Consider the following 23,659-nt stretch of genomic DNA (forward strand, 5'->3'; position numbering starts at 1 on the left):
CAAGTGCTCCCTATAAAAAACAAAAGTAGCAAGCCTCAGACTTTCAAATTATGCAAGAGTTTCTGCATCTTCCAAGCTAGCATAAGGAACCACTAATGTCTGATGGGTTTTCCACTGTGCAAATTATACAGATGTGTTTCTGTTCTTCCCTTCAATTCAGGCAGAGGCTTATTATTCCTTTAAATGCTGGATAACTTCAAATCACATATAAGAATTTTACAGAATAAAATTAAATCTTTTGAAACTTAAACCTTACACAATCACTTCAGTCTGTGTCTACTAAGGTTATAAATAATGTGACAAAGCAATAGTAATTCTAGTTTACGAACTCGGTTATTCTCCAACTTCTCCAAATAAACTTGCCTTAAGAGATAATAAACTGATTTTATTATATAAATTAGTATTAGATGGTATATTATTTTTAGCTGCCATTAAAAAGTGAAAAATATGTTCCAGCACTACAGGCATATAAAAATGGTTCATTTAATTTATATCTGTGGGAACTAAGGACCAATTTCTATTACTGTACTAATAGTGCCTGATTTTTTAACTTGGTCTGTCCCCAAATAAGATTCACTTTTAAAATGTAAGTTATTTCTACACCCCGTAGATATTCATACACACTACTTGTATTTCTACAAAAACAAATGCCAGTCTTTAAGTACAGCAGTTGAAAAATAGTCCTGTCTCTATCTGGGGCCTAAGACATACAGGCTGTCTTGGCAACTGTTCAGTGTGGTTTGATTCGGCCAGAATATCTATTCATGCGTTCACAAAATTCCAATGCTGAATAAATGATCATCCCAGTGAGTAAATATCAGTAACTTACTACCTGACTTCAAACTTGAAATAAAAAAAACAGAGCATGGTTCTGCCTCAATCCTTTGTCTCAACAAATGTCATCATTGTTTATCCCAATGTCAAAATCAGAAACCTAAGAGAGAAACTGGGCATCCTCTCACTTGTCTCACTTCTTCCCATCAGTAACAAGTGCTTGCTTCCCAAATATATCTCAAATTGGCTCTCTGCCTCTACTCTGGTCTCAAGCTTCAGCATATATCACCTGTACTGTCACAGGAAACTTCGTTTTTTTTTTCTTCCACTCTGGTCCCCCCAGAGTTGATTCTTTGCAGAGCACCTAAAATACTTCTATTTACAAAAATATGTCTGTAGACCCTGTCACACTGTTTTCTGGTCTATGAGTTGCTCAAGAGAAGCTTGAGACCCGTTAGGGTATTCCCTTTAAGAAAGATACTTGCTCATTCTGCCCACAAGATTCTCCTTTATCTTCTCTCTCTTCGTGAACTGCTATACCTTCCAAACTGCACACTGAAACTTCTATTTTAGAAAATTTTTCTGTTGTTTTCAGTTCAATGCTTCAGCTTTCTTTACCACCTTTCTGCTTCTTTACAATCATTAATTGTCTTCTGACATTTCACTTTGTGATTTTTCTCAAGCTTATCAATCTTTGTTATGATTTTTTTCAGTTTTGTGTTAAGTCTGTATGTGTATATGTAATATTTGCCTATCATTAGGTAAAGTTTTTATTCCTTCAGTTTCTTTCTTGAGTATGATCAGTATGCACTACGCATCTCTGATTGTCTTTACTGAACTCTTAGAATGCTTCTTCGAGCGCCTGTTAAGAGTAGAAGCACATTATTTTTCATTTCCATGAGATAAAAGAGTACATGAAATTTGTGTTCATTTAGATAATTCTTCCATGAAGCATGTTCTTCTATCTTTTCCTCATGTTCTTTCTCTCTTTTTTTCAGTTTTCACATGTAAGCCTTTACTCTTTAGTACTAATCTTTAAATGGAGTCATTTTCTGCTGAAGCAAGAGTAGAGAGTGCTAAGAAGAATCAGGTGGATTTGAAAACTTATACAAGGAATATTGCCTGCAGTAGCTTCTTATCAAACTCTCTGCACTTTTTAAAAAATTTTAATTTTGCACTATCTGAAAATCTCAAAGACCCAAAGTCAAGTATTAATCTTAAATAAAATCTCCTTCTAATTAGAGTGAACTTGTAAGTCAGTAAAGATTTAAAAAGAACTTAACTGTAAAATAATAATAATAATATATGCAAGTGACAGTTCATGACATATTTATTTGAAGTTTATAAATATTCTTGAAAAACAGCTTAATGCCACTTTTTTATGTCTTTAATTTACTCATTTTATACTAGCTTAAATTTTAAGGCCTATGGGAGGCAACTTTGGTTCCTTTGTGTTTAATAAAATGAAGAATATACAAGCCTAAACGTAGATTAGACTTAGGCTTATGGACTAGAACATAAACGCTCTCAACATGGGAGGCACAACACCCTAGGAAGGGGTTTCTTCTGACACCGCTTATTTAAGTCCACAAAGTCATGACAGTAACAGTGAAAAGTAAAAAAAAAAAAACAAAAAACAGTGTAATGTTTTTTTAATTATCATTTTAATTTCATATTGGATCTCATTTTTCACAGTTACTGTTTTGATTATAAGATCCCCTTTCATTCCCTCCTAGGCTACAGATAAAGTAATTCACTAATTGCATCAGTTACAGAATAGTATTAAATTTAGAACTTCAGCAATGTCCTCTCTTGGCTAATATAAACCGTATTTTAAAACTAACATTAAGCTATTTACTGTTATCATCTACACAGCTAAATGTTTTCAACTCTACAAAAATTTTCAACTACCCTTTAAAAAAGATCACTATTATAAAAAAATATGACATGTATCATGTTTTATTGTTTTATTGTTTCCCATTCTATTACCTTCCAAATTAATTTGGCAGAGTATTTGGGAAACAGTCTAGGAATTTAAAGGGGAAAATGAAATCACAGTAAGATGTAGTCTTAAAATAGCCTGAACTGAAGATTAGTGTTTAATTGAGAGCCTTCTGACGATGCCATGATTTTGAAATAAAGCAGAACTTGTTTTTCCAGACATTTTAACCATGTGGCAAATTTCATTTTGCTCCTGTAGCTGTATTAATCCATTATATTTTTAGGCAAATGGAGCCCAAAACTTATCTTTGCTGCATAAACAAAATCAAACAAATAAGCTTTCAGACATTACTCAATCCTGAAGGACATTCAGGAAGTTTGAGATCAGATGACACATTTTCCATAATTGTGTTCAGAAAAACTAGGCCTCTTTGACAAAATATCAATGTTAAAAAGTCTAACTACAAATACAAAAGATGAGGAGAGTCAGTAATTTGTGATTTTTTTTTTTTTTGGTAGAAATTAAGGGCTTTTTTCAACCAGGACTATTTCTATGAAATAGTGGTTTTTGAAAGTATTTTAATATCATTTCTATTTATTAATTCAAAAGGTATTTACTGAGTATCTGCTGCATGTTAACACTATTCTAAATGCCTCAGAAACATTAATGAATAAAACAGATTTTTAGCCAAATGGAGCTTACATTCTAGTTGGGAGAGAGTAAAAGCAAGAAGGGGCTTAACCTGGTGGCTCAGAAGGTAAAGAATCTGCCTGCCAATGTAGAAGACACAGGTTTGATCCCTGGGTCAGGAAGATGCCCTGGAGAAGGGAATAGAAACCACGCCAGTATTCTTGCCTGGAGAATTCCCTGTACAGAAGAGCCTGGTGGGCTACAGTCCATGGGGTCGCAAAGAGTCGGACACGGCTGAGGAACTAACAACTTCACTTTCACAAGCAATAAAGACAATAAACAGGCAAGTACATTAGAAGGTGAAAAGTGCCAGAGAATAAACAAAACTTTTTACTCTAGTAAATCCAGTCAGTGTTAATCTAGTAGATCAATACAGTATTTTATCTTTAATAGTAATCTATTAAATTATATAAATTATACAGTAATCTATATCTAATCTAGGAATTCTATGTAGTACAGTAAATAAATATACTTTATATTAATAGCATAATATATATTCTGTAGAAAAAAATGTTGCTTTATCAGGAACTCTATATATAATCATACCATTAGTCATATCAATGATTTAGAATTTTATTATCCACTGTAAACAACATATTAAAAATGATATTTAACTTGATTTTCATATTTGTTGTGGTTGGTACTAATTCAAGAGACAAAGCATTCACAAAACCATTCTAAGGCCACAGTTGAAAAGGCTCTTACATGAAATTAAATATAAAGCTGATAATTTGTTGGGTTATATGGTCACCCTTGTGGCTTCCTAGATGGGAGAGTGGTAAAGAATCTGCCTGTCAATACAGGAGACTCAAGAGATGCAGGTTTAATTTCAGGGTCAGGAAGACTCCCTGGAGGAGGAAATGGCAACCACTTCAGTATTCTTGTCTGGGAAATCAAACGGACAGAGAAGCTTGGCGGGCTACAATCCACGGGGTCACAAAAGAGTCGGAGAGGACTTAGCAACTAGAAAACAACAGGGTCATCTATCTTTTGGGTATCCCTGTAGTTCTGACAGCAAAAGAGACATAGGTGTATAGAACAGTCTTTGGGACTCTGTGGGAGAGGGTGAAGGTGGGGTGATTTGGGAGAATGGCATTGTAGCATGTATATTATCATATGTAAAATGAATCACCAGTCCAGGTTCGACGCATGATACAGGATGCTTGGGGCTGGTGCACGGGGATGACCTGGAGGGAGGACATGGGGAAGAGGGAGGTGGGAAGGGGGTTCAAGAAAGGGAACACATGTATACCCGGGGCGGATTCGTGTCAATGTATGGCAAAACCAACCAATATATTAATGTAAAGTAATTTGCCTCCAATTAAAAAAAAATGAAAAGAGTTTAGATGCAGACCATTTTTAAAACTCCGTTTTATAAAACTACAAAACTAAGAAAAATCTTTGGAGGCCACTGTCAGAAATACACTTCCCAAATCATGCAGAGCACTCAGATTTGATAATTCGATGGATTGAGGTTATGTACAGGCTCTTCAATCTACCAATTCTCATTTGGGGTTTGGATGGACACTGGCCTGTCTTCCCGCAATATACCATTTACATGGGCTGGATAAACAACCTCTCTTACCTCTGACACTTGTTCAGAGTCAGTCAGTCATGTCCGACTCTTTGGGACCCCATGCCGCAGCACGACAGGCCACCCTGTTCATCACCAACTCCCGGAGTTCACCAAAATCCATTTCCATTGAGTTGGTGATGCCATCCAGCCATCTCATTCTCTGTCGTCCCCGTCTCCTCCTGCCTTCAATCTTTCCCAGCATCAGGGTCTTCTCAAATGAGTCAGCTCTTCGCATCAGGTGGCCAAAGTATTGGAGTTTCAGCTTCAACATCAGTCTCACCAATGAACACCCAGGACTGATCTCCTTTAGAATGAACTGGTTGGATCTTCTTACAGGCCAAGGGACTCTCAAGAGTCTTCTCCAACACCACAGTTCAAAACCATCAATTCTTCCGTGCTCAGCTTTCTTTACAGTCCAGTTCTCACATCCATACATGACCAGTGGAAAAACCATAGCCTTGACTAGACGGACCTTTGTTGGCAAAGTAATGTCTCTGCTTTTTAATATGCTGTCTAGGTTGGTCATAACTTTCCTTCCAAGGAGTAAGTGTCTTTTAATTTCATGGCTGCAATCAGCATCCGCAGTGATTTTGGAGCCCAGAAAAATAAAGTTAGGCACTGTTTCCACTATTTCCCCATCTATTTGCCATGAAGTGATGGGACCAGATGCCATGATTTTAGTTTTCTGAATGTTGAGCTTTAAGCCAACTTTTTCACTCTCCTCTTTCATTTTCATCAAGAGGCTCTTCAGTTCTTCTTCACTTTCTGCCATAAGGGTGGTGTCATCTGCATATCTGACGCTACTGATATTTTTCCCAGAAATCTTGATTCCAGCTTGTGCTTCTTCCAGCCCAGCATTTCTCATGAGGTACTCTGCATATAAGTTAAATAAGCAGGGTGACAATATACTGCCTTGATGCACTCCTTTTCCTATTTGGAACCAGTCTGTTGTTCCATGTCCAGTTCTGTTTTTTTTTTTTTAAGTAATTAATTTATTTTTTATTGGAGGCAAATTATTTTACAATATTATATTGGTTGGTTTTGCCATATATTGACATGAATTCACCCCGGGTTTACCCTGACCTGCATACAGGTTTCTCAAGAGGCAGGTCTAGGTGGTCTGGTATTCCCATCTCTTTCAGAATTTTCCACAGTTTGTGGTGATCCACACAGTCAAAGGCTTTGGACTTTGTTTTTCTGAAACTCTCTTGCTTTCGATGATCAGCAGATGTTGGCAATTTGATCTCTGGTTCCTCTGCCTTTCCTAAAACCAGCTTGAACATCTGGAAGTTCACGGTTCAAGTATTGCTGAAGCCTGGCTTGGAGAATTTTGAGCAGGACTTTACCAGCGTGTGAGATGAGTGCAATTGTGTGGTAGTTTGAGCATTCTTTGGCATTGCCTTTCTTTGGGGTTGGAATGAAAACTGACCTTTCCCAGTCCTATGGACACTGCTGAGTTTTCCAAATTTGCTGGCATATTGAGTGCAGCACTTTCACAGCATCATCTTTCAGGAGTTAAAATAGCTCAACTGGAATTCCATCACCTCCACTAGCTTTGTTCATTGTCATGCTTCCTAAGGCCCACTTGACTTCACATTCCAAGATGTCTGGCTCTAGGTCAGTGATCACACCATCGTGATTATCTGGGTCGTGAAGATCTTTTTTAGTATAGTAGTTTTGTGTATTCTTGCCACCTCTTCTTAATATCTTCTGCTTCTGTTAGGTCCATACCATTTCTGTCTTTTATCGAGCCCATCTTTGAATGAAATGTTCCCTTGGTATCTCTAATTATCTTGAGGAGATCTCTAGTCTTTCCCATTCTATTGTTTTCCTCTATTTCTTTGCATTGATCACTGAGGAAGGCTTTTTTCTCTCTCCTTGCTATTCTTTGGAACTCTGCATTCAAATGGGTGTATCTTTCCTTTTCTCCTTTGCTTTTCACGTCCCTTCTTTTCACAGCTATTTGTAAGGCCTCCTCAGACAGCCATTTTGCTTTTTTGCATTTCTTTTTCTTGAGGATGGTCTTGATTCCTGTCTTTTGTACAGCAGAACCTCCACCCATTGTTCATCAGGCACTCTGTCTGTCAGATCTAGTCCCTTTAATCTATTTCTCACTTCCACTGTATAGTCATAAAGGATGTGATTTAGGTCATACCTGAATGGTCTAGTGGTTTTCTCCACTTTCTTCAATTTCAGTCTGAATTTGGCAATAAGGAGTTCATGATCTGAGCCACAGTCAGCTCCCAGTTTTGTTTTTGCTGACTGTCTAGGGCTTCTCCATCTTTGGCTGCTGACACTGGTTACTAACATCAATTTGAAAGATTTCACATCTAACTTTGTATATGATTTAAATGTAACAAAATCTAACTAACTCCCATGTCTTATAATGAATAACATCATTTCTGTGAATAATAGAAAAGTACTTACCACTTTTCTTTCACCCTATTACCTCTTGACAGCTCATGACAGCACCCTGTTCCAAGCTTTAAAAATGCACTTAATCTATATATCAGAGAAGTTGTTAAGAAGACTAAGAATCATGGTGGATGAAAATTAATTAATTATTCAGTAAGTATATGACAATTTCCACTATTTGGTTGCAGCATCCTCAGGGCCCGGATCTACTCCTGATACATATACGTCAGGATGTGGTTGGGAAGATTATCTGGAGATAAGATTGTAACCAACTGATTAATAAGCTCAGAAGTAACTGCAATCATGGTTGGGGTTACTGCTTTGTCTCTGAAGACACTGTTGATAATCTCAGATGGCTCACTTTTTCCTTGTCACCTGAGTTCGGGTTCTCATATCTTTAATGAGATGGGAAAGACAGAAAAAACGTGTCCCCCGGGTATTTACATATGCATAGTTTGAGGGGCTGTAATAGGGAACATGTAACGCCATCTGGATGAAGATATGGAATGACTTATCTTCTGATTGTATTAAATATTTTTTAAATTTCCCCCAATTTTTCATATCTCTCTTCTCCTTTTCTGTCAGTTAACAATAATTTGCTAAGTGGCCAGAAGATAAGCCATCTGTAGTCAGGCCCCTCTTGGAAACAGCTTTGGGTTAAAGGCTCCCATCCACCGAGGCAGATCCCCTCAGTGCAGTGAAAGGAGCCCAGACAACTGGGTGGGTGATTCAGTGTATATGGGCTGAAGGCTCACTCACCTTGGCAAGCTCCAGTGCGTATGTTGGGGATGAAGCCCCGTCGGCAGGGCTGAGGCTGGGCTGGACACATCTCGCAGGGGTGGCCCCAGGCCCGTCCAATGGTGGCACAGCACAGAGTCTTCGTACACACAATGCCTGTAAGCTGCCCCTGGCACATCTGGTTGTTGACCTGAGTGAAACACGGACCTGTCCTATAATCTAGAAGGGGAAAGAAGGCAGAGAGGTTTTATAGTCACACACCAATCTCAAAACTAGCACCTACAAATACATAAAACAAGAGACTTTCTTCCAATCAAAATGCTGAATGACAAAAGGCCAGAGAATTTCATTGTGAAAACTCAGAATTTGTCGAGAATGAGAAGTGCCTTACAAGACTTCAATGTATTCTACCCTAGACATTGTAAATAGGTGGCTCAAGGGCTGTGTCTGGGACACAGATGTGTTTTCTTGGCCCATCTAATGTTTTAAAATGAATAGCCAACATTGTAAACTGGGAAATTTCACATGAAATTTCTATTTCTGGCTTTTCTTAAAAAGTTGGATGTCCTTGCCATGCTAGGCCTGTCACGTTGCAGGGCAGTGGTGAAGAGTCCCCTCTATGACACCACAGCCCGGCCACCCAGCCCTCTCCACTCATTGGGTTTCCCCACCTGTGCCCTGATGGCACCTGCAATGACTCCTCTGTACCTGTCAATATTCTGAAGTCCAGAAAAAAGTTCAGAAAATCAAAATAGAACCAATGAAGACACACCCTTCCATACCGCATATGGTCTAGATTGATTATAATCATTTTGTACTAACTGTTTGGTTTCTGTTTCCTTGTCAGTCTGTTTAGTTCTCTGTGTAGCTCACCTAGAAAGATGGTACTAATGAGGCCCATGATCATGGATTCCTTCCAAGTTAATATTATATGATCTCTGATTTCTAGAAGATGCTTGTATCACTGTCCAGCTCTGTTACATGATAATAAAAATTTTAGCAAATGTATGTCACATATGATCTATAGGCAGGCTCTTCTATTAATATTAAGGATAGTCTATTATGACCCTGGCATCTCAAAGTGGTTCATGGGCCAGCAACACATGCATCACTTGAGAACTGGTTAGAGATAAACTCGGCTGTCATCCCAGACTCACTGAACTAGAATATGCATTTCCCAAGATATTTAGGAGATCCACTGTTGCTATTGTTTTAGTCACTCAGCTGTGTCTGACTCTTTGCCACCCCATGGACTGATAGCCCACCAGGCTCCTCTGTCCATGGGAATTCTCCAGGCAAGAATACCGGAGCGGGTTGCCATTTCCTCCTTCAGGGAATCTTCGTGGCCCAGGTATCGAACCCATGTCTCCCGCACTGGCAGGTAAATTCTTTACCACTGAGTCACCTAGGAGATTCACAGGCACTTTGAAGTTTAAGAAGGACTGATCTATAAGCAACTTGAAAGCTGGGCATTTCTATCTTTCCCTGCTATAATTTACTCAAATGACCTTATAAGATGATCAGTACATATATACATACACATACATAAATATGTATTATTTTAAGCAGAGCTGAACCATTAATAAGCTTTTAATTTATTGCTTGTACTTTGAAAGACACAGAAATCACAGAAACATCAGTCTCCTAAAGACTGACCAGTTAAATGACTAACATTTACAGAATTACAACAAAATACACGAAAAAGTTTCCCCAACCCTTTAAACAAAGGTTGTACGCATACAGTTTATTAACTCTTGTGAATGTAAGGTGATATTCAGGATTTCCTGATAAGCCTTTATGCATATAACCTAATTCTATGTGAACGGGAAAGCCAGAACAAGTTTATTTCAGATTTTTGTAAAAACAAAACAACATACAACATTACATTCAATGGAAAAATAGTCAATAATGTTGGTAACATTTTTATGAAAAACTGCTCCCGGGGGAAAAAAGAAATCAAACTTGGGTCTAATTTAACATTCAAAATGCTAAACTAGAACAACTTAGATGTCATTTGAATCCTGTAACATGACAAAAATACAACTTAAAGTCACAAAAAAAATTTCTGTTTTTTAATGAAGACTAAGGCTTTGTCAGATAGAGAAAAAAACATTTTAAAAGCTCAATACAAAGAAAACAAAATCCAAAATAGGTAACCTTTTAAGCAAGTTGGTTTAACATTCTGTTACTCTGCAGCTGAACTTCAACAAAAATAGCTCATTTTAATCCCTTACATAAGAACAACAGATGTGCTGGCTACAAATCACGTTTTTGAAGAAGACAATCTTCGTATTATACTTGTAGATATGTCAACCTTGTACATGCTCCCTCCCCACATCACACACTGACAGGTTGTAAATTTTTTAAACCTACTCTATTGTCCTCAGATAGAGTACATTATTTTCCCATTTTAAATAAATATCAGACTTATGATAAACTATATCCAGTCCTGAACAAGTAGGGAAAAGTCCATTCTTCACCAAAAATTTAACACACTTACTTTTTGATAGATTCACTCATATATAGCTATGTTCACATTCTGTACACTTTTAGGATTCCCACAGAGAAGCCTGAATAGTCATAATTTCATTCTTAAGTAAATCGATTTGACAACACCTTCTTAAAATTATATCCTCTTAGCTCTTTTTGGAGAAGAGGACTATGTAGACAAGAACATCCTCTGCAAAGAACCTTTCCAGGTGAGGGCCCTAATCAACCCCAGACCCCCCTTTCCAGGAACAGAGTTAACCATTCTTTATTTCTTTTGCCTATATTTCCCTTCTTTAAGACTGCACTGAATCTACTTTCTTATCTGGTTACATTTTGCTTTCAAACTTACAATGCAACCTACTTATTCCAGAAATACTAACAAGCAAAATGTGAACAAATATTAGATACTGAAAAGAGATTTAAATTTCCTGATCAGATTTAAAAACATTCTGTCCCAGACTTTACTAGCATTTTAACTATGGTCAAAGAGTACTGAGAGGCCTTAATTAAATGTTATGACTGGCTATACATTCATCACAGTTTCACTGTGGGTAAAATGTTCCTGTATACTATGCTAACCATTCATAGTGAGGGTCATACGTGCAGTGCATTAACAAAAGACAAAATGGAGCAAGCTGCTTCACAACTGGTATGCTGGACTCAGTGAACTGCAAATAGATATTTTCTTCATTACCATGTGATGAAGGGAATTTTGTTAAAAATTATCCTGTGAAACATAAATATTGCTATATTGATTTTCTAATATAATTCCACTTTTATTCATATTAAGCAACTGGTACAATTAGCAAACTCATCAAAAATTAAATTCCTTTAAGTTTAATTTACACACCATATATTCACCCATCTTACATGTAAGATTCAATAATTTTCCATAAATTTTATTGAATTGTGCAACCATCACCACAACCCAATTTTAGAACACGTGCATTTTCCCAAGAAGATTCCTTGTGCTCATCCTCAGGCCCTGTCAACTACTGATCTTTCTGTCACTATAAAATTGCCTTTTCTGTAAAATTTCATAGAAATGAAGTCAAACAGTATGTGAATTTTTTTGTGTGTCCAAATTCTTTTAGTTAGCATAATGTTCTTGAGGACTATCCATGCTTGCTATGTGGCATGAGACATCACTTCAATTTTTTTTTTTTACTGCTGAATAATATTCCACTATATGGTGGATATTATATCAGTTGCTCAGTCGTGTCCAACTCTGCGACCCCATGGACTGTAGCCTGCCAGGCGCCTGTCCATGGAATTCAAGGGACAATAATACTGGAGTGCATAGCCATTTTCTTCTCCAGCTGTATGGATGTATCACATCTGATAACCAAGTACTGGTCTTTTGCTGGGCTGTATGGCGAATATATGTTTCACTGTTAAATAAAGTGTCAAACTGTTTATCAAAACAACTTTATGATTTTACATTCCTACCAGTAATGAAAGAGATTCTAATTTCTCCACATCCTTGCTAACAGTTTCTATTTTCTATCATTATTATAGCCTATGTTACCATTTTATTTCAAAAGAATACGATTTGAGAATTGTATTTGAGAATTCTGCTATATTTCTCAAGTCCTCTTAGTATAATTAGAGATGCTAAACAGTGCTAGATAACAAAAGGTGAGCATTATCGTCATGGGGACAACCAGACAACCTTGGGAGAGGTTTCCAGGAGGTAAAGACAAACACAGACCTGCAGGGGATTTGGGATTGAGAGAAAAAATTTTGTTTTCGTTTTTTGCTTATTTATTCTTTTGTTTATTTTGTTTTGTGGAAGAGACAAGGATTTCTAAAAGACAATGATTCCTAATACGAGACACCTAAGGAACCAGGTTGAGTGTGAAACCAGAATTTGTGTAGAGGAGCTATCCTTAGAGGAACAAAAACCCTGTTCTTGTAACCCAAGGGAGAAAGGGCAGACTGCACAGAGAGGTCGGCATGTTTATACAGCAGAGGAGGGGTCATGACCTCTTGGATACCTTTTCCTTTCCTTGTGAAACAGGAGGTGGACACTAGGTCTCTGGCAGAGGTTGGATGGAGCGTCAGATCATGGAGGCTAACTGAGATGGACCCCGAAGAAATCTCTCAGGAGAGGGAGCTGTCCTAAGAATCCACAGAGGATTCCCAGGGGACATCCAGCATGTCTCTGTGGTGGACGAACAAGATGGAATCTAGAGTGGGCTCCATCTGTCTGTGTTGTGACTTTTTCCAATAGCTCTGGGCAGCAGAGAAGCTCTCTGAGAGATAAGGGTGCATCCAGAACTAGAGTTTTGTCTGTCAGAGAAGAAAAAGATTCAGAACAGCAGATGTGTGAGGACACATTTATAGACTGTGGAATCCACACTGGATGAGATGGGAAGTGAGAAAAGGAACAGATGGACAGAAAAGAAGTGAGAGAAAGCAGTAAGGTCAACAGACGCGGTGTCCCCAGGAAGCCCCACAAGAGAAGGGAAATGAGTCACAGTGATAGCCATACATCAGCTGTCCATGTGGTTACAGTATTTAACTGTCAGTAGAAGACAGTTATGGTCCACAGCTGCACAGAAGGACATGGCATAATTCAGGAAAGCTACCCAAAGCTACTCTAAGGTAAATGACATCCCCTGGAGTTGCGCAGTCAAATAACGCCCTAAAGTTATTCAAAACTCCATTCATCCCCACTTTAGTATACAAAGAATTCCCTGCTCCCAGACAATGTATGAAAATATATAAGATTTCCCATCAAGTTCCACAGTCTTTGAACTTAAGCAAGAAGGCAGCATTTCCATTCTCAGGAACCAAAGAAATGCAACATGCAATCCAGCAATCGCCCTGTGTGGGAGCTGCAGACAGGAGTGAGTACAATGCAGATCTCTGGAATGTGTGAAACCTAAGTCAAATGATCCTGGCGACATGACCACCGCCTTTGAGTAATGGAGTTGTTGACATAGCAATGACAATAAGGTTGACTGCATCCCATTATGGTTCTAATTGAGAATCTGTCTAGTCAGTCTACCAGATGAAATCTCTGATCACAGATATAACTGGAGCATGCAGGGAAGGTAATACCTCAAATTATATAGTTTCCTTAGTCTCAATAAAATTTGCCTTAATGTCTGCAAGTCCAGACTTATGGTGGCTCTAAATATTTAACTCAGATAAATGAGACAGCAATTATCTTCCATGATGGACAAACAACTGCCAACCTCAGGAAATTTTAGAATTAAGTACAGAAATGTTGAAGAGAATCAAAGCCATTAAATTAAGAACCTGTGCAAAATTTATGCACCTGTAATGTTTCCTGGGACTTCCCTGGTGGCTCAGTGGTAAAGAATCCGTCTGCCAAGCAGGAGACTCGGGTTCGATCCCTGGCTCAGGAAGATCCCCTGGAAAAGGAAATGGCAACCCACTCCAGTATTCTGGCCTGGAGAATTCCATGGACAGAGAAGCCTGGCAGGTTATAGTCCATGGGGTCTCAAAGAGTGAGACACGACCAAGAGACTAACACTTTGACGTTCAATATTTCCTGGTGGCTCAGTGGTAAAGAATCCACCTGCCAAGCCGGAGACACGGGTTCGATCCCTGGCTCAGGAAATGGAAGCCAATACCAAAATGTTCTTGTCTGGAAAATTCCATGGACAGAAGAACCTGGCAGGTTACAGTCCATGGGGCTCCAAAAGAGTTACACACGACTTAGCAACTAAACAACGTTTAATGGCATCTGGTTCACTCTATTAGATTGCCCTGTAAGCACAATTTAAAATAAATAATTAGGTGTGATTTTTCATGTTAAAATGTGACTATGCTTACAGACAGAACTGGATCATTTAAGCGAACTTCAGATTTTTATAAATTTGTTTGAGTATTTAGACATTCAAATTTTAATTAGGTTTATGAGAGCTATTTGAGTACTTAAAAAGGTTTTTAAGTTGTATAACTTAAGTACTTAAGGGAGATATTAGGTGTATTCAATATATTATAGCAGTTTAAAAGGTAGGGAGGTGTTCCATTAACAACATATGAAAATGGAACCAAATACTATTTAAAGGCCTCTTAGAGTGACTAGTAAAATCTGCTAGACTTATTAATAGATGAGTGATATTTATAAGCTAAATTTAAAAGTTCAAGGAATATAAAGTACTGAAAGCAGGAATCTGAAGAGATATTTGGACAAGCATGCATACAACAGCATTATTCACAACAGCTAAGAGGTGGACACAACCTACATGCCCACTGACTGATGAATGAATGAACAAAATGCATACAATGGAATATGAGTCAGCCTTTAAACAGAAAGACATTCTGACACATGCTACAACATGGATGAACCTTACGGAAGTTATTCTGAGTAAAATAAGCCAGTTACAAAAGGAAAAAACACTGAATGACTCCACTTACATGACTGTGTCGATGAATATAACCACATTCATAGATACAGAAAATAGAACAGGGCTTGTCAGGGGTTGGGGAATAGGTGGGGAATTAGCGTTTAATGGGTTCAGAGTTTCAGTTTTGTGGATGAATGGTGATGATAGCTGCACAACACTGTGAGTCAATTTACTGCCATGGAACCGTACATTTAAAAATGGTCACGATGATAAATTTCACGTTGTATGTTCTACACAATTAAAAAATATTTTTAAAAATTCCTAAAATAACCAGGACTTTGAAATAATTTTTAAAGAAAACAAACTTGAGTTTTTAACACCAAAATAAAAAAAAAAACCTTGAGTCTTTTTTTATATACAGAGTCACCACTGAGGGCATCGAAACATTCCCTTTCCACACTGCCCACCTTCTCTGGGACGGATATTTATGTTGTTCACAACCGCCCACAAAGGCACAGAGTGCTGCATGGGTCTTTACTACAGAGCTTGACAGGTTTTCTATAAGGTAAATTCCTAGCACTGGAATTGTTGGCTCAACTAGCCAGTTTGAAAAATATTACAGAATTGCTCTCTGAATAAGTGGTAACCAATATACACTCTCAACAGCAGTCCACTCCTTCCAACACTTGAGTAGAAGCAAATGGTTTGTGTTCATTCAATGAGTGAAAAATGGTATCTCTGACGGGCAACTCATTGTCCCTATGTATTAACAAGCAAGAGAAGGAAATTAAGTCTTTAAGGTAGGCACTTTATGATGACTCTTTCTATAAACTATCTCAATTTATTTTGAAGTGCTAAAAAAAAGTGTGTGTCATTTTTACCTGTGAAAAAACTAAAAATCATACACTAAGTTATATGTGGAGAATCAAAGAGCTGATAAAAAGTGAAGTGGTACTGGATATGGCCATCTAACTCACACCTGCTGCATTTGCTAGGCCCCAAGACACAGAATATTCAGTCTCAACTTTGGTAAGGCGTGCTGTGATTCATGGGATAGCAAAGAGTTGAACACGACTGAGCGACTGAACTGAACTGAACAGAGCAAAGCCCTTTTCCATTTACGTGAATACTGTCACAGTTCCACAAATGCCTCCTCCCAGCCCAAGTACAATCTCCTAATTCCCAATGAGCAAGCCCAGTCTTGCTTTGTTTCTGATTTTTCCCAAAGATGAGTCTCCATCTAGCCAGATTAAGTTAGGGAGAAATTCTCTAACAGAGAAACATTAAATACCCTGCTTCTGCAAATAGATGAGTAATTACTTTAATTACCACAGCTGTATTGCATTTTGTTTCTAACATAATACTGTTACTTAATATTTCAGCAGAACGTGGACTCAGCAAATAAGAACCCCTTTCACCATTCTCTGGTCTTTCAAAGCACAAGGCTACTGCTGACATCAAAGGGCACTTGAAGAATGAAGAGGCAGGAAAGATAATTAGGTGCTGGCCAATGATGCAAACAAAATTGCTATCTTTGATGTCACATTTCATAAGGAGGAGGGCCATCAGAGATGGAGTCCTAAAACTCACTGCCTATGAACTTAAAGTGCACTCTCCCAAGAGCAAAACCAATTAACTTACTTTAAAGATGACAGAAATTGTGTAAGATTATAAACTAGTAAGAAGTGACAGATCACTTCTGAAGGAAAAAGTTAAAAAGATGAAAACACCAGGGACCCACAGACATAAATGATTCACACACAAGATGGATAATATCCAAGTCAAATCAATAAAGTACCAATTTTATGGTATCTAAGAAAAACCTATTATATAATTAAGTAAGCCTTAATAATTTCAGGGAAAAGTAATACTGGTTCACAAAACATTTACCCATTATCAATGAAGTCAGAAACAGTCAATGGAAACCAATGTCTGAATGGACCTTATACATTCCTTGAATCAAATACAATGAGGTCACAAGACTGGATTAAAGCAGTGGTGAATAAAATAAAATATTAGGCACAATTTAATGACAGACACTTTATATAATAATATCGATGCAGTAATATGCATGCTATTACTTTCTTTCTGAAATTTCTGCCTAAATCATCTCCTCCTGAGTCACACAGGCAGCTACATATATATATTGAGTCAACCAAACCTTGTAAACCACAGCTTTCCCTGGAAATGTGACACACTATACGGCTGGAAGACAAAAGCCTTTCTCTGTGATTCTCTCCTGACATAGAACTTCCAATAGAACATCTAACTAGCAGGGTGGGGCTCGGATTTCTCCTGAGAAGACAGTAAATGCCATGTGATCCTTTAACTGGGGTTTTAGCTTTGGGGGAGTTTTAAGGAAATGCTGAAGAGCAAAAAATACCATAGGTCATTCAGTTCAGTTCAGTTCAGTCGCTCAGTCGTGTCCGACTCTCCGCGACCCCATGAATCACAGCACGCCAGGCCTCCCTGTCCATCACCAACTCCCGGAGTACACTCAAACTCATGTCCACAGAGTCGGTGATGCCATCCAGCCATCCCATTCTCCGTCGTCCCCTTCTCCTCCCGCCCCCAACCTTTCCCAGCATCAGAGTCTTTTCCAGTGAGTCAACTCGTCGCATGAGGTGGCCAAAGTATTGCAGCTTCAGCTTTAGCATCAGTCCCTCCAATGAACATCCAGGATTGATCTCCTCTAGAATGGACTGGTTGGATCTCCTTGCAGTATAAGTCATTAGGACTTCTAAAAAGACACAGGTAGCATCAATCATTGGCTCTACTTGACTTGCAAAGGGGGAGGCCCTGCCTTTGTGACTTGCCACATGAAGAACAGCAGGTAGCCCAGTCCTCCTGGCAGGGGTGGCCTAGCACGGGTGGTGGCCTACACTAGTGAAATGACTCACTTCTGGCTCTCTGGTTGGAGCCGTACACCTGTTCCTCACACATAAGCACCAGGAGAGGCTCAAAAGCAAAAGATGCCCCTGTGACCACTCAGCAGGAAGGCTACAGTACTACCATACCAGCTCAGTAAAATAAAAAAGACTTACATCTTACAAAGATGGCAAGTTTGTAACTGCTAGAGAAACCCAGGGAGCCTGACTAGCCTAGGAACTAAGAGGATTCACTTCATGAATAGACAAACACATATTAAAAGACTAAAGCCATTCTTTTTTTTTTTTTTGGCTTAAGAAAGTAAACCCTTTCAATATTCAAACTCAACAGACAAATGGTCACTGCTTCAAGCTAAATTAGTTGTCTAGAAGATCAGATGGAAGAAACAGCTTGCAACACAGAGCAAAATTCCTGAGAAATTAATAAGTAAAAGGTAAGACTTGTTAGAGACTGAAGACCAGAATGTCCTAGACAAGAATAATGGGGGAAAGACATATTTTTAAATAAAGAGCCCCATGAAATCTCTAGATATTTGAACCTTAAGACCAGAAAGAAAAGAATCTTTTCATTTCCAGAAAGAAAGAACAGGCTATCTACAACAAAGACAGAATAGCCTAGAATTCATTTTCTCATTTGTAGTGTCGAGATTTAAAATACAGTGAAAAAATATTAATAGGTTATTAATTTATAATTTTTGATAAAGGATTCTTGAAACAAAAGAACCTACATGTTTAAGACAGTAGCCCAAAATGATAATGTCATGAACTGAAGAATAGGGGAGATACTTGCCATAATGAGGACTTGGAAAAAATTTACTTCTAAGATCTCAACTTCAGACTGGGAGATGTGAAAAAGTAAAATGTCTAGGAATGAGAGGAATAGGCATTATTTAATTTCTATACTGTGGAACAGGTGTAACAGAAGAAAAGAGGTTTCAATACAATGGTAACCATTAATTTAATGAAGAATACAGAATTTCTTAGGGCTACCCTGGTGACTCAGATGGTAAAGAATCCGCCTGTAATGTAGGAGACCTGGGTTTGATCCCTGGGTTGGGAAGATTCCCCGGAGAAGGGAATGGCTCCTCACTCCAGTATTATTGCCTGGAGAATCTCATGGACAGAGGATCCTGTCGGGTTACAGTCCATGGAGTCGCAAAGAGTCAGAAATGACTGAACAACTAACATTTCACTTCACAGAATTTCTTAATTAAGGAAGAAGAGCAGTGGAAGCAGAGGCATGAAATATAAGTGACTAAGCCAAAAATGATAGGCAAAGGGGAAAAGAAAAACTACAAAATATAATGATTTTTATACATAAAGTAAAATAATGAGAATAAACCAAATATACTGAAATAACAATAAACACAAACATAAGTAGTTTTTAATCAAAGAAAAAGACATTTGTAGATCTGATTAGAGTAACAAAACTTAGCTCTATTCTGTCTGTAAGAAAACCATCAAAATGAAGTGACAAGAAGAGTAGAAAACAAGACAGAGAAAAATCAGGGAAAATATAAATGATACAAAACAGAAGTAGTAATAGTATCAAATAGAATGGAATTCAAGTACAGAAAGCAGTCACTGAGTCCAAAAAAGTATTATGTAAGGTTAAAAATTACAATTCATTAAGATATAAAATTTATACAGTAATACCACAATGAAATATCAAGAGCAAAGTTTCATAAAAACAAGAAAAGCTTAAAGTTATAAGAGGGATCTTTTCACATTTGACAGAACAAGTAGACAAAAATATCTACTCCAAGTCATTCAAGAATGCTATTCAGAAATTAACAATTTCTGCAGCAATTAACAGAAAAATCCACCTAAGAATGCCTTTGGTCAGCAGCTCTCAAACTTCTTTGGTTTTTAGGATCCTTAAATTATTGAGTTTCTCCAAAAGCCTTTACTCACATGGGTTATATCTATCAACACTACTGCATTGTAAGTTAAAATTGAGAAACTTTTAAAATTTGTATTCATTTAAAAATGTTATAAAGCCCACTGCATATTAACATAAATAGAACATTTTAATGAAAAATATCTCCATGCTCCAAAACAAAACCAAATATAAATAAACAAATAGGGAGACAATCAAAAAGCTTGCCTCCATAGATGGATTTACAAGTTTGTACCATATAAACAAAGACTGTGGTATTGTTTTATTATAGGATCCTGATTAAGATAATCAAATACCTGATCATAAGCACACTGTTATTAAAGTGAGATTTGAAAGATCCCATGGTATTTCTACTGAATATTTTTTCTTCCACAGTGTGGAGGCTTCTTTGCATAGAAAAACTCTAAGTAATGTGACTGATGACATTCACCGGAAAGAATACCTTGCTGTTTTTTTAAGGGATCACAACCAACTTTTTAAACTGTAGAATTTATCTGTGACATGAAACAGTATTTTAAGAGAAAGAAACTTCGGCAGTTATAAATTTCACACCAATGTGGTTTGTTATAATCTGTAACCATGCTGTCCAAAAGAGTAGCCACTAGCCACATGTGGCTTTCTAAATTTATACTTTAAATTTAAATTAAATATAGCAAACATTCAGTTCCTCAGTCACACTAGCCACAGGTCAAGTGCTTAAGACCCACATGCGGTTAGTGGCTACCACACTGGCAGCACAAAGAACATTTCCAACATCCCAGAAAGTTCCACTGATGTACACTGGAGTAGCTGTCTTCCAGCAGCACAAGGAAACAGAGGAGGAGACAGTCTTTCGTGTTAGGGCAAAAGTTCTTTAAGAGGTTATGTTTGAAGCTATAAAGCATCCCTATCTTTTTTCAGTGCCTAAAATGAAGTTTGTTCAGTGCAACATTTAGTTATCTATGCTGCTGCTAAGTCACTTCAGTCGTGTCTGACTCTGTGCGACACCATCGACAGCAGCTCACCAGGCTCCCCCGTCCCTGGGATTCTCCAGGCAAGAACACTGGAGTGGGTTGCCATTTCCTTCTCCAATGCAGGAAAGTGAAAAGTAAAAGTAAAGTCACTCAGTCGTGTCGACTCTTCAAGACTCATGGACTACAGCCCACCAGGCTCCTCCGTCCATGGGATTTTCCAGGCAAGAGTACTGGAGTGGATTGCCATTGCCTTCTCCAAAGTTATCTATACAATAACTTTATTTGGATGTCATGAATAGCTTTTCTATACAGATGATGGTAGGCCTGCGTGCTCAGTCACTTCTGTGTTTGACTCTTTGCGACCCCATGGACTATAGCCTGCCAGACTCCATGGGATTTCTCAGGCAAGAATACTGGAATGGGTTACCATGCCCTCCTCCAGGAGATCCCAACCCCAGGATCAAACCTGCATCTCCTGCATTGCAAGCGGATTCTTTACCCACTGAGCAACCTGGGAAGCCCCAAGAGTAGGCGGAGGTGAGTTAAATAAAATAAAAATCAAATTGCCCAGAGTCCCAAAATGGCGCATAACAAAGCCAGAATTTAAATGACAAATGTATACAACTCCCAAACCCGTGTCCTTAACCACCACAATCTGCTATTTCACAGTGGCATCATCACTGGGGGCAGTGTCCTGTGTCTGTTTAATGTTTCTTACTCTGCATTAAATACTCTTTACTGAATACATTTATTCTTTCCCTGGTTTCAAGACTGTAACCCCTTTATTCAGCTAATAAAGGAAGTCCAGTTTATCAAATTCAATGGCCACTTCGATATGCCTCCAAAAGGAGCCACCATGTCTCAGATGGCTGCGTGTCCAACTGGATTTAGAATTTCCACTATCCCTAGTGAGCAAGTACTCCTCAGCTATGGAAATTCTCTTTCAGCAGGTACTGTATGGAATGATGATGCAGCTGACTTCAAGTCACCCCAGCAGCTTAGCTTCTACTCTCTAAGTAGGTGAACTATGAAGAGTCATTACTTCAATACTGAGAGGGGCTGCAGTGCTGGAACTGGAGACAATGCTGGCCAAGTGCCCAAGAAGCCAGAAATGCTATCTACAAAAGGCAAAACTTACTGCTCTGTCAACTTCCAAACTAATCTGAACTGCTAGGTAGGTGGCATGCTTTGCCACCAGGTTCCCGAAAGGCTTCCAGGCCATTCTAGCAGAGACATAGAAAAGCATGTTGAAAACTATATAGCATTATTTAAATTTCAACTATTTTCAGTAACAACTTTTAAAGATGGAACACCCTTAGAGATTATCTGACCATGTGATGAAGAGATCAGGAAATAAAGTCCAGAGAGTTTCAGCAACTGGCCCTAAGTCAAAAGGATTTGATGGAACAGCTTGAGCCTCCTGAGTCATTTCTCCTATAGTAATCAAGATCAAATTAGAGGCTTACAGCTGATGGAGTCTGGGGTGTCAAGGGCTTTTCATGACAAAATACACCCACTGAGTTGAGATCCAGAAATATGTTCTAACTCAGTAATTTCCAAGATGTGGTCAATGGAACACCAGTTCCACAGAGTATTGAGTATTATGTCAAAAAAAAGGATTCTGTGATCAAATATATTTGAATTAAAAAAAAAAAAAAGGAAGAGTGTGCGTGTGTACATGTGAGGGTGAAAACTCCATGACTTTCAGGAGCCCTCAGTGTACTTATGTGCATTATTAACTGCCAAGAGGAGGCTATCATAGGCAGTGTTCAAAATTTACTTGCTCATAAAATATTTTCATTCAATAGCATTCCTCAAGATTAGTGTGGGATGAAATGCACTTTGGCAAACACTTATCTAACTTTATCAGCAGATGAGTCCCTCATATCCTCAAACATGGCTGCCTGGAATAGATTTAATAAAATGGTATCTTTTGTGTAATTGGCTTTCCTCCAGATGACATCACTACTACCATAAATATCATGAAGAACTTCAGAAACTTATGACATGCTTGCAGCATTCAAGTTTTCTTAGCAGCGGCCAAACTATTGCCTAAATCGCTAATAATATTGAAAATATTTGTAAGTGATCATAATTCAGAGATTCTTCTGTGCTTCCTTGCATTGTTCTACATATTGAAGATCACATCTATTTTTTTAAAGCCTAAAATCTGACATTCCATAATTAGTAACAGAAAGCATATAGTACCATATTCCTGGAGAAGGAAATGGCAACCCACTCCAGTGTTCTTGCCTGGAGAATTCCACGGACAGAGGAGCCTGGAGGGGTGCAGTCTATGGGGTCGTAAAGAGTCGGACATGACTGAACAACTAACACACACACACACCATAGTCCTGTGTAGGATTCTGTCGGCAATGCAAGGAAATAGACATGTAAATTGTGGCATGTATAGAGGTAGAGACAGAGTAATATGCCACTATTATAAATACATTATTTTATTTGTTTTTTACTTTTCTGACCATCAAAGCAAAACCGTGACTTAAGCACTATTATCATGCCCATTTGAGGGATGAGAAAACTGAGGCACAGTGAAGTTAGGTAACTTGCCCAAGATCACAAAGATAGTAAGTGGCTGAACTAGGGGAAAAAAAGAGGTGATAGTCACAGGATTAGCTTTCTCAAGAATTCTGCTTAAAGCGACTCATGATAATGAGATATACACAATTCGGTATATATACAAAAAGGTATATACAATTATTCCATACAGTACTGAGATTTTTCAAGCAGTTTATCTTCTACCTTGAAATCTTCACAGGTAAACTGTTATTGTTTGGGGCTCTAGTATTATATGCAGATAGAAGCACTTTGCACGATAATTAAGAGCACAAGATTGTAGTCAGACAATTCTGGATTCACAACCATTCATCTATGCTTCACAAATTACTCAACCATGGCCTTGAGTGAGGCTCTGTAACTCAGTTTCCTTATTTCTAAAATGAGTATAAAA

General features: G+C 38.1%; 1 protein-coding gene across 3 annotated transcripts in view; it reads right to left on the reverse strand.

The window, feature by feature from the left end:
• Positions 1-23,659, reverse strand: part of FBN2 (fibrillin 2) — a 226,928-nt gene that overhangs the window by 160,037 nt on the left and 43,232 nt on the right. For all 3 annotated transcript variants that reach the window (XM_088838382.1, XM_055429280.2, XM_088838381.1), the window contains exon 6: positions 8,157-8,354. In XM_088838382.1, the coding sequence (XP_088694508.1) occupies positions 8,157-8,354 (198 nt within the window). The remainder of the gene's footprint in view (positions 1-8,156; positions 8,355-23,659) is intronic.

Source organism: Moschus berezovskii, chromosome 8, assembly GCF_049115385.1.
Source record: "Moschus berezovskii isolate FMDL1 chromosome 8, NW_MosBer_1.0, whole genome shotgun sequence".
Taxonomy (NCBI): domain Eukaryota; kingdom Metazoa; phylum Chordata; class Mammalia; order Artiodactyla; family Moschidae; genus Moschus; species Moschus berezovskii.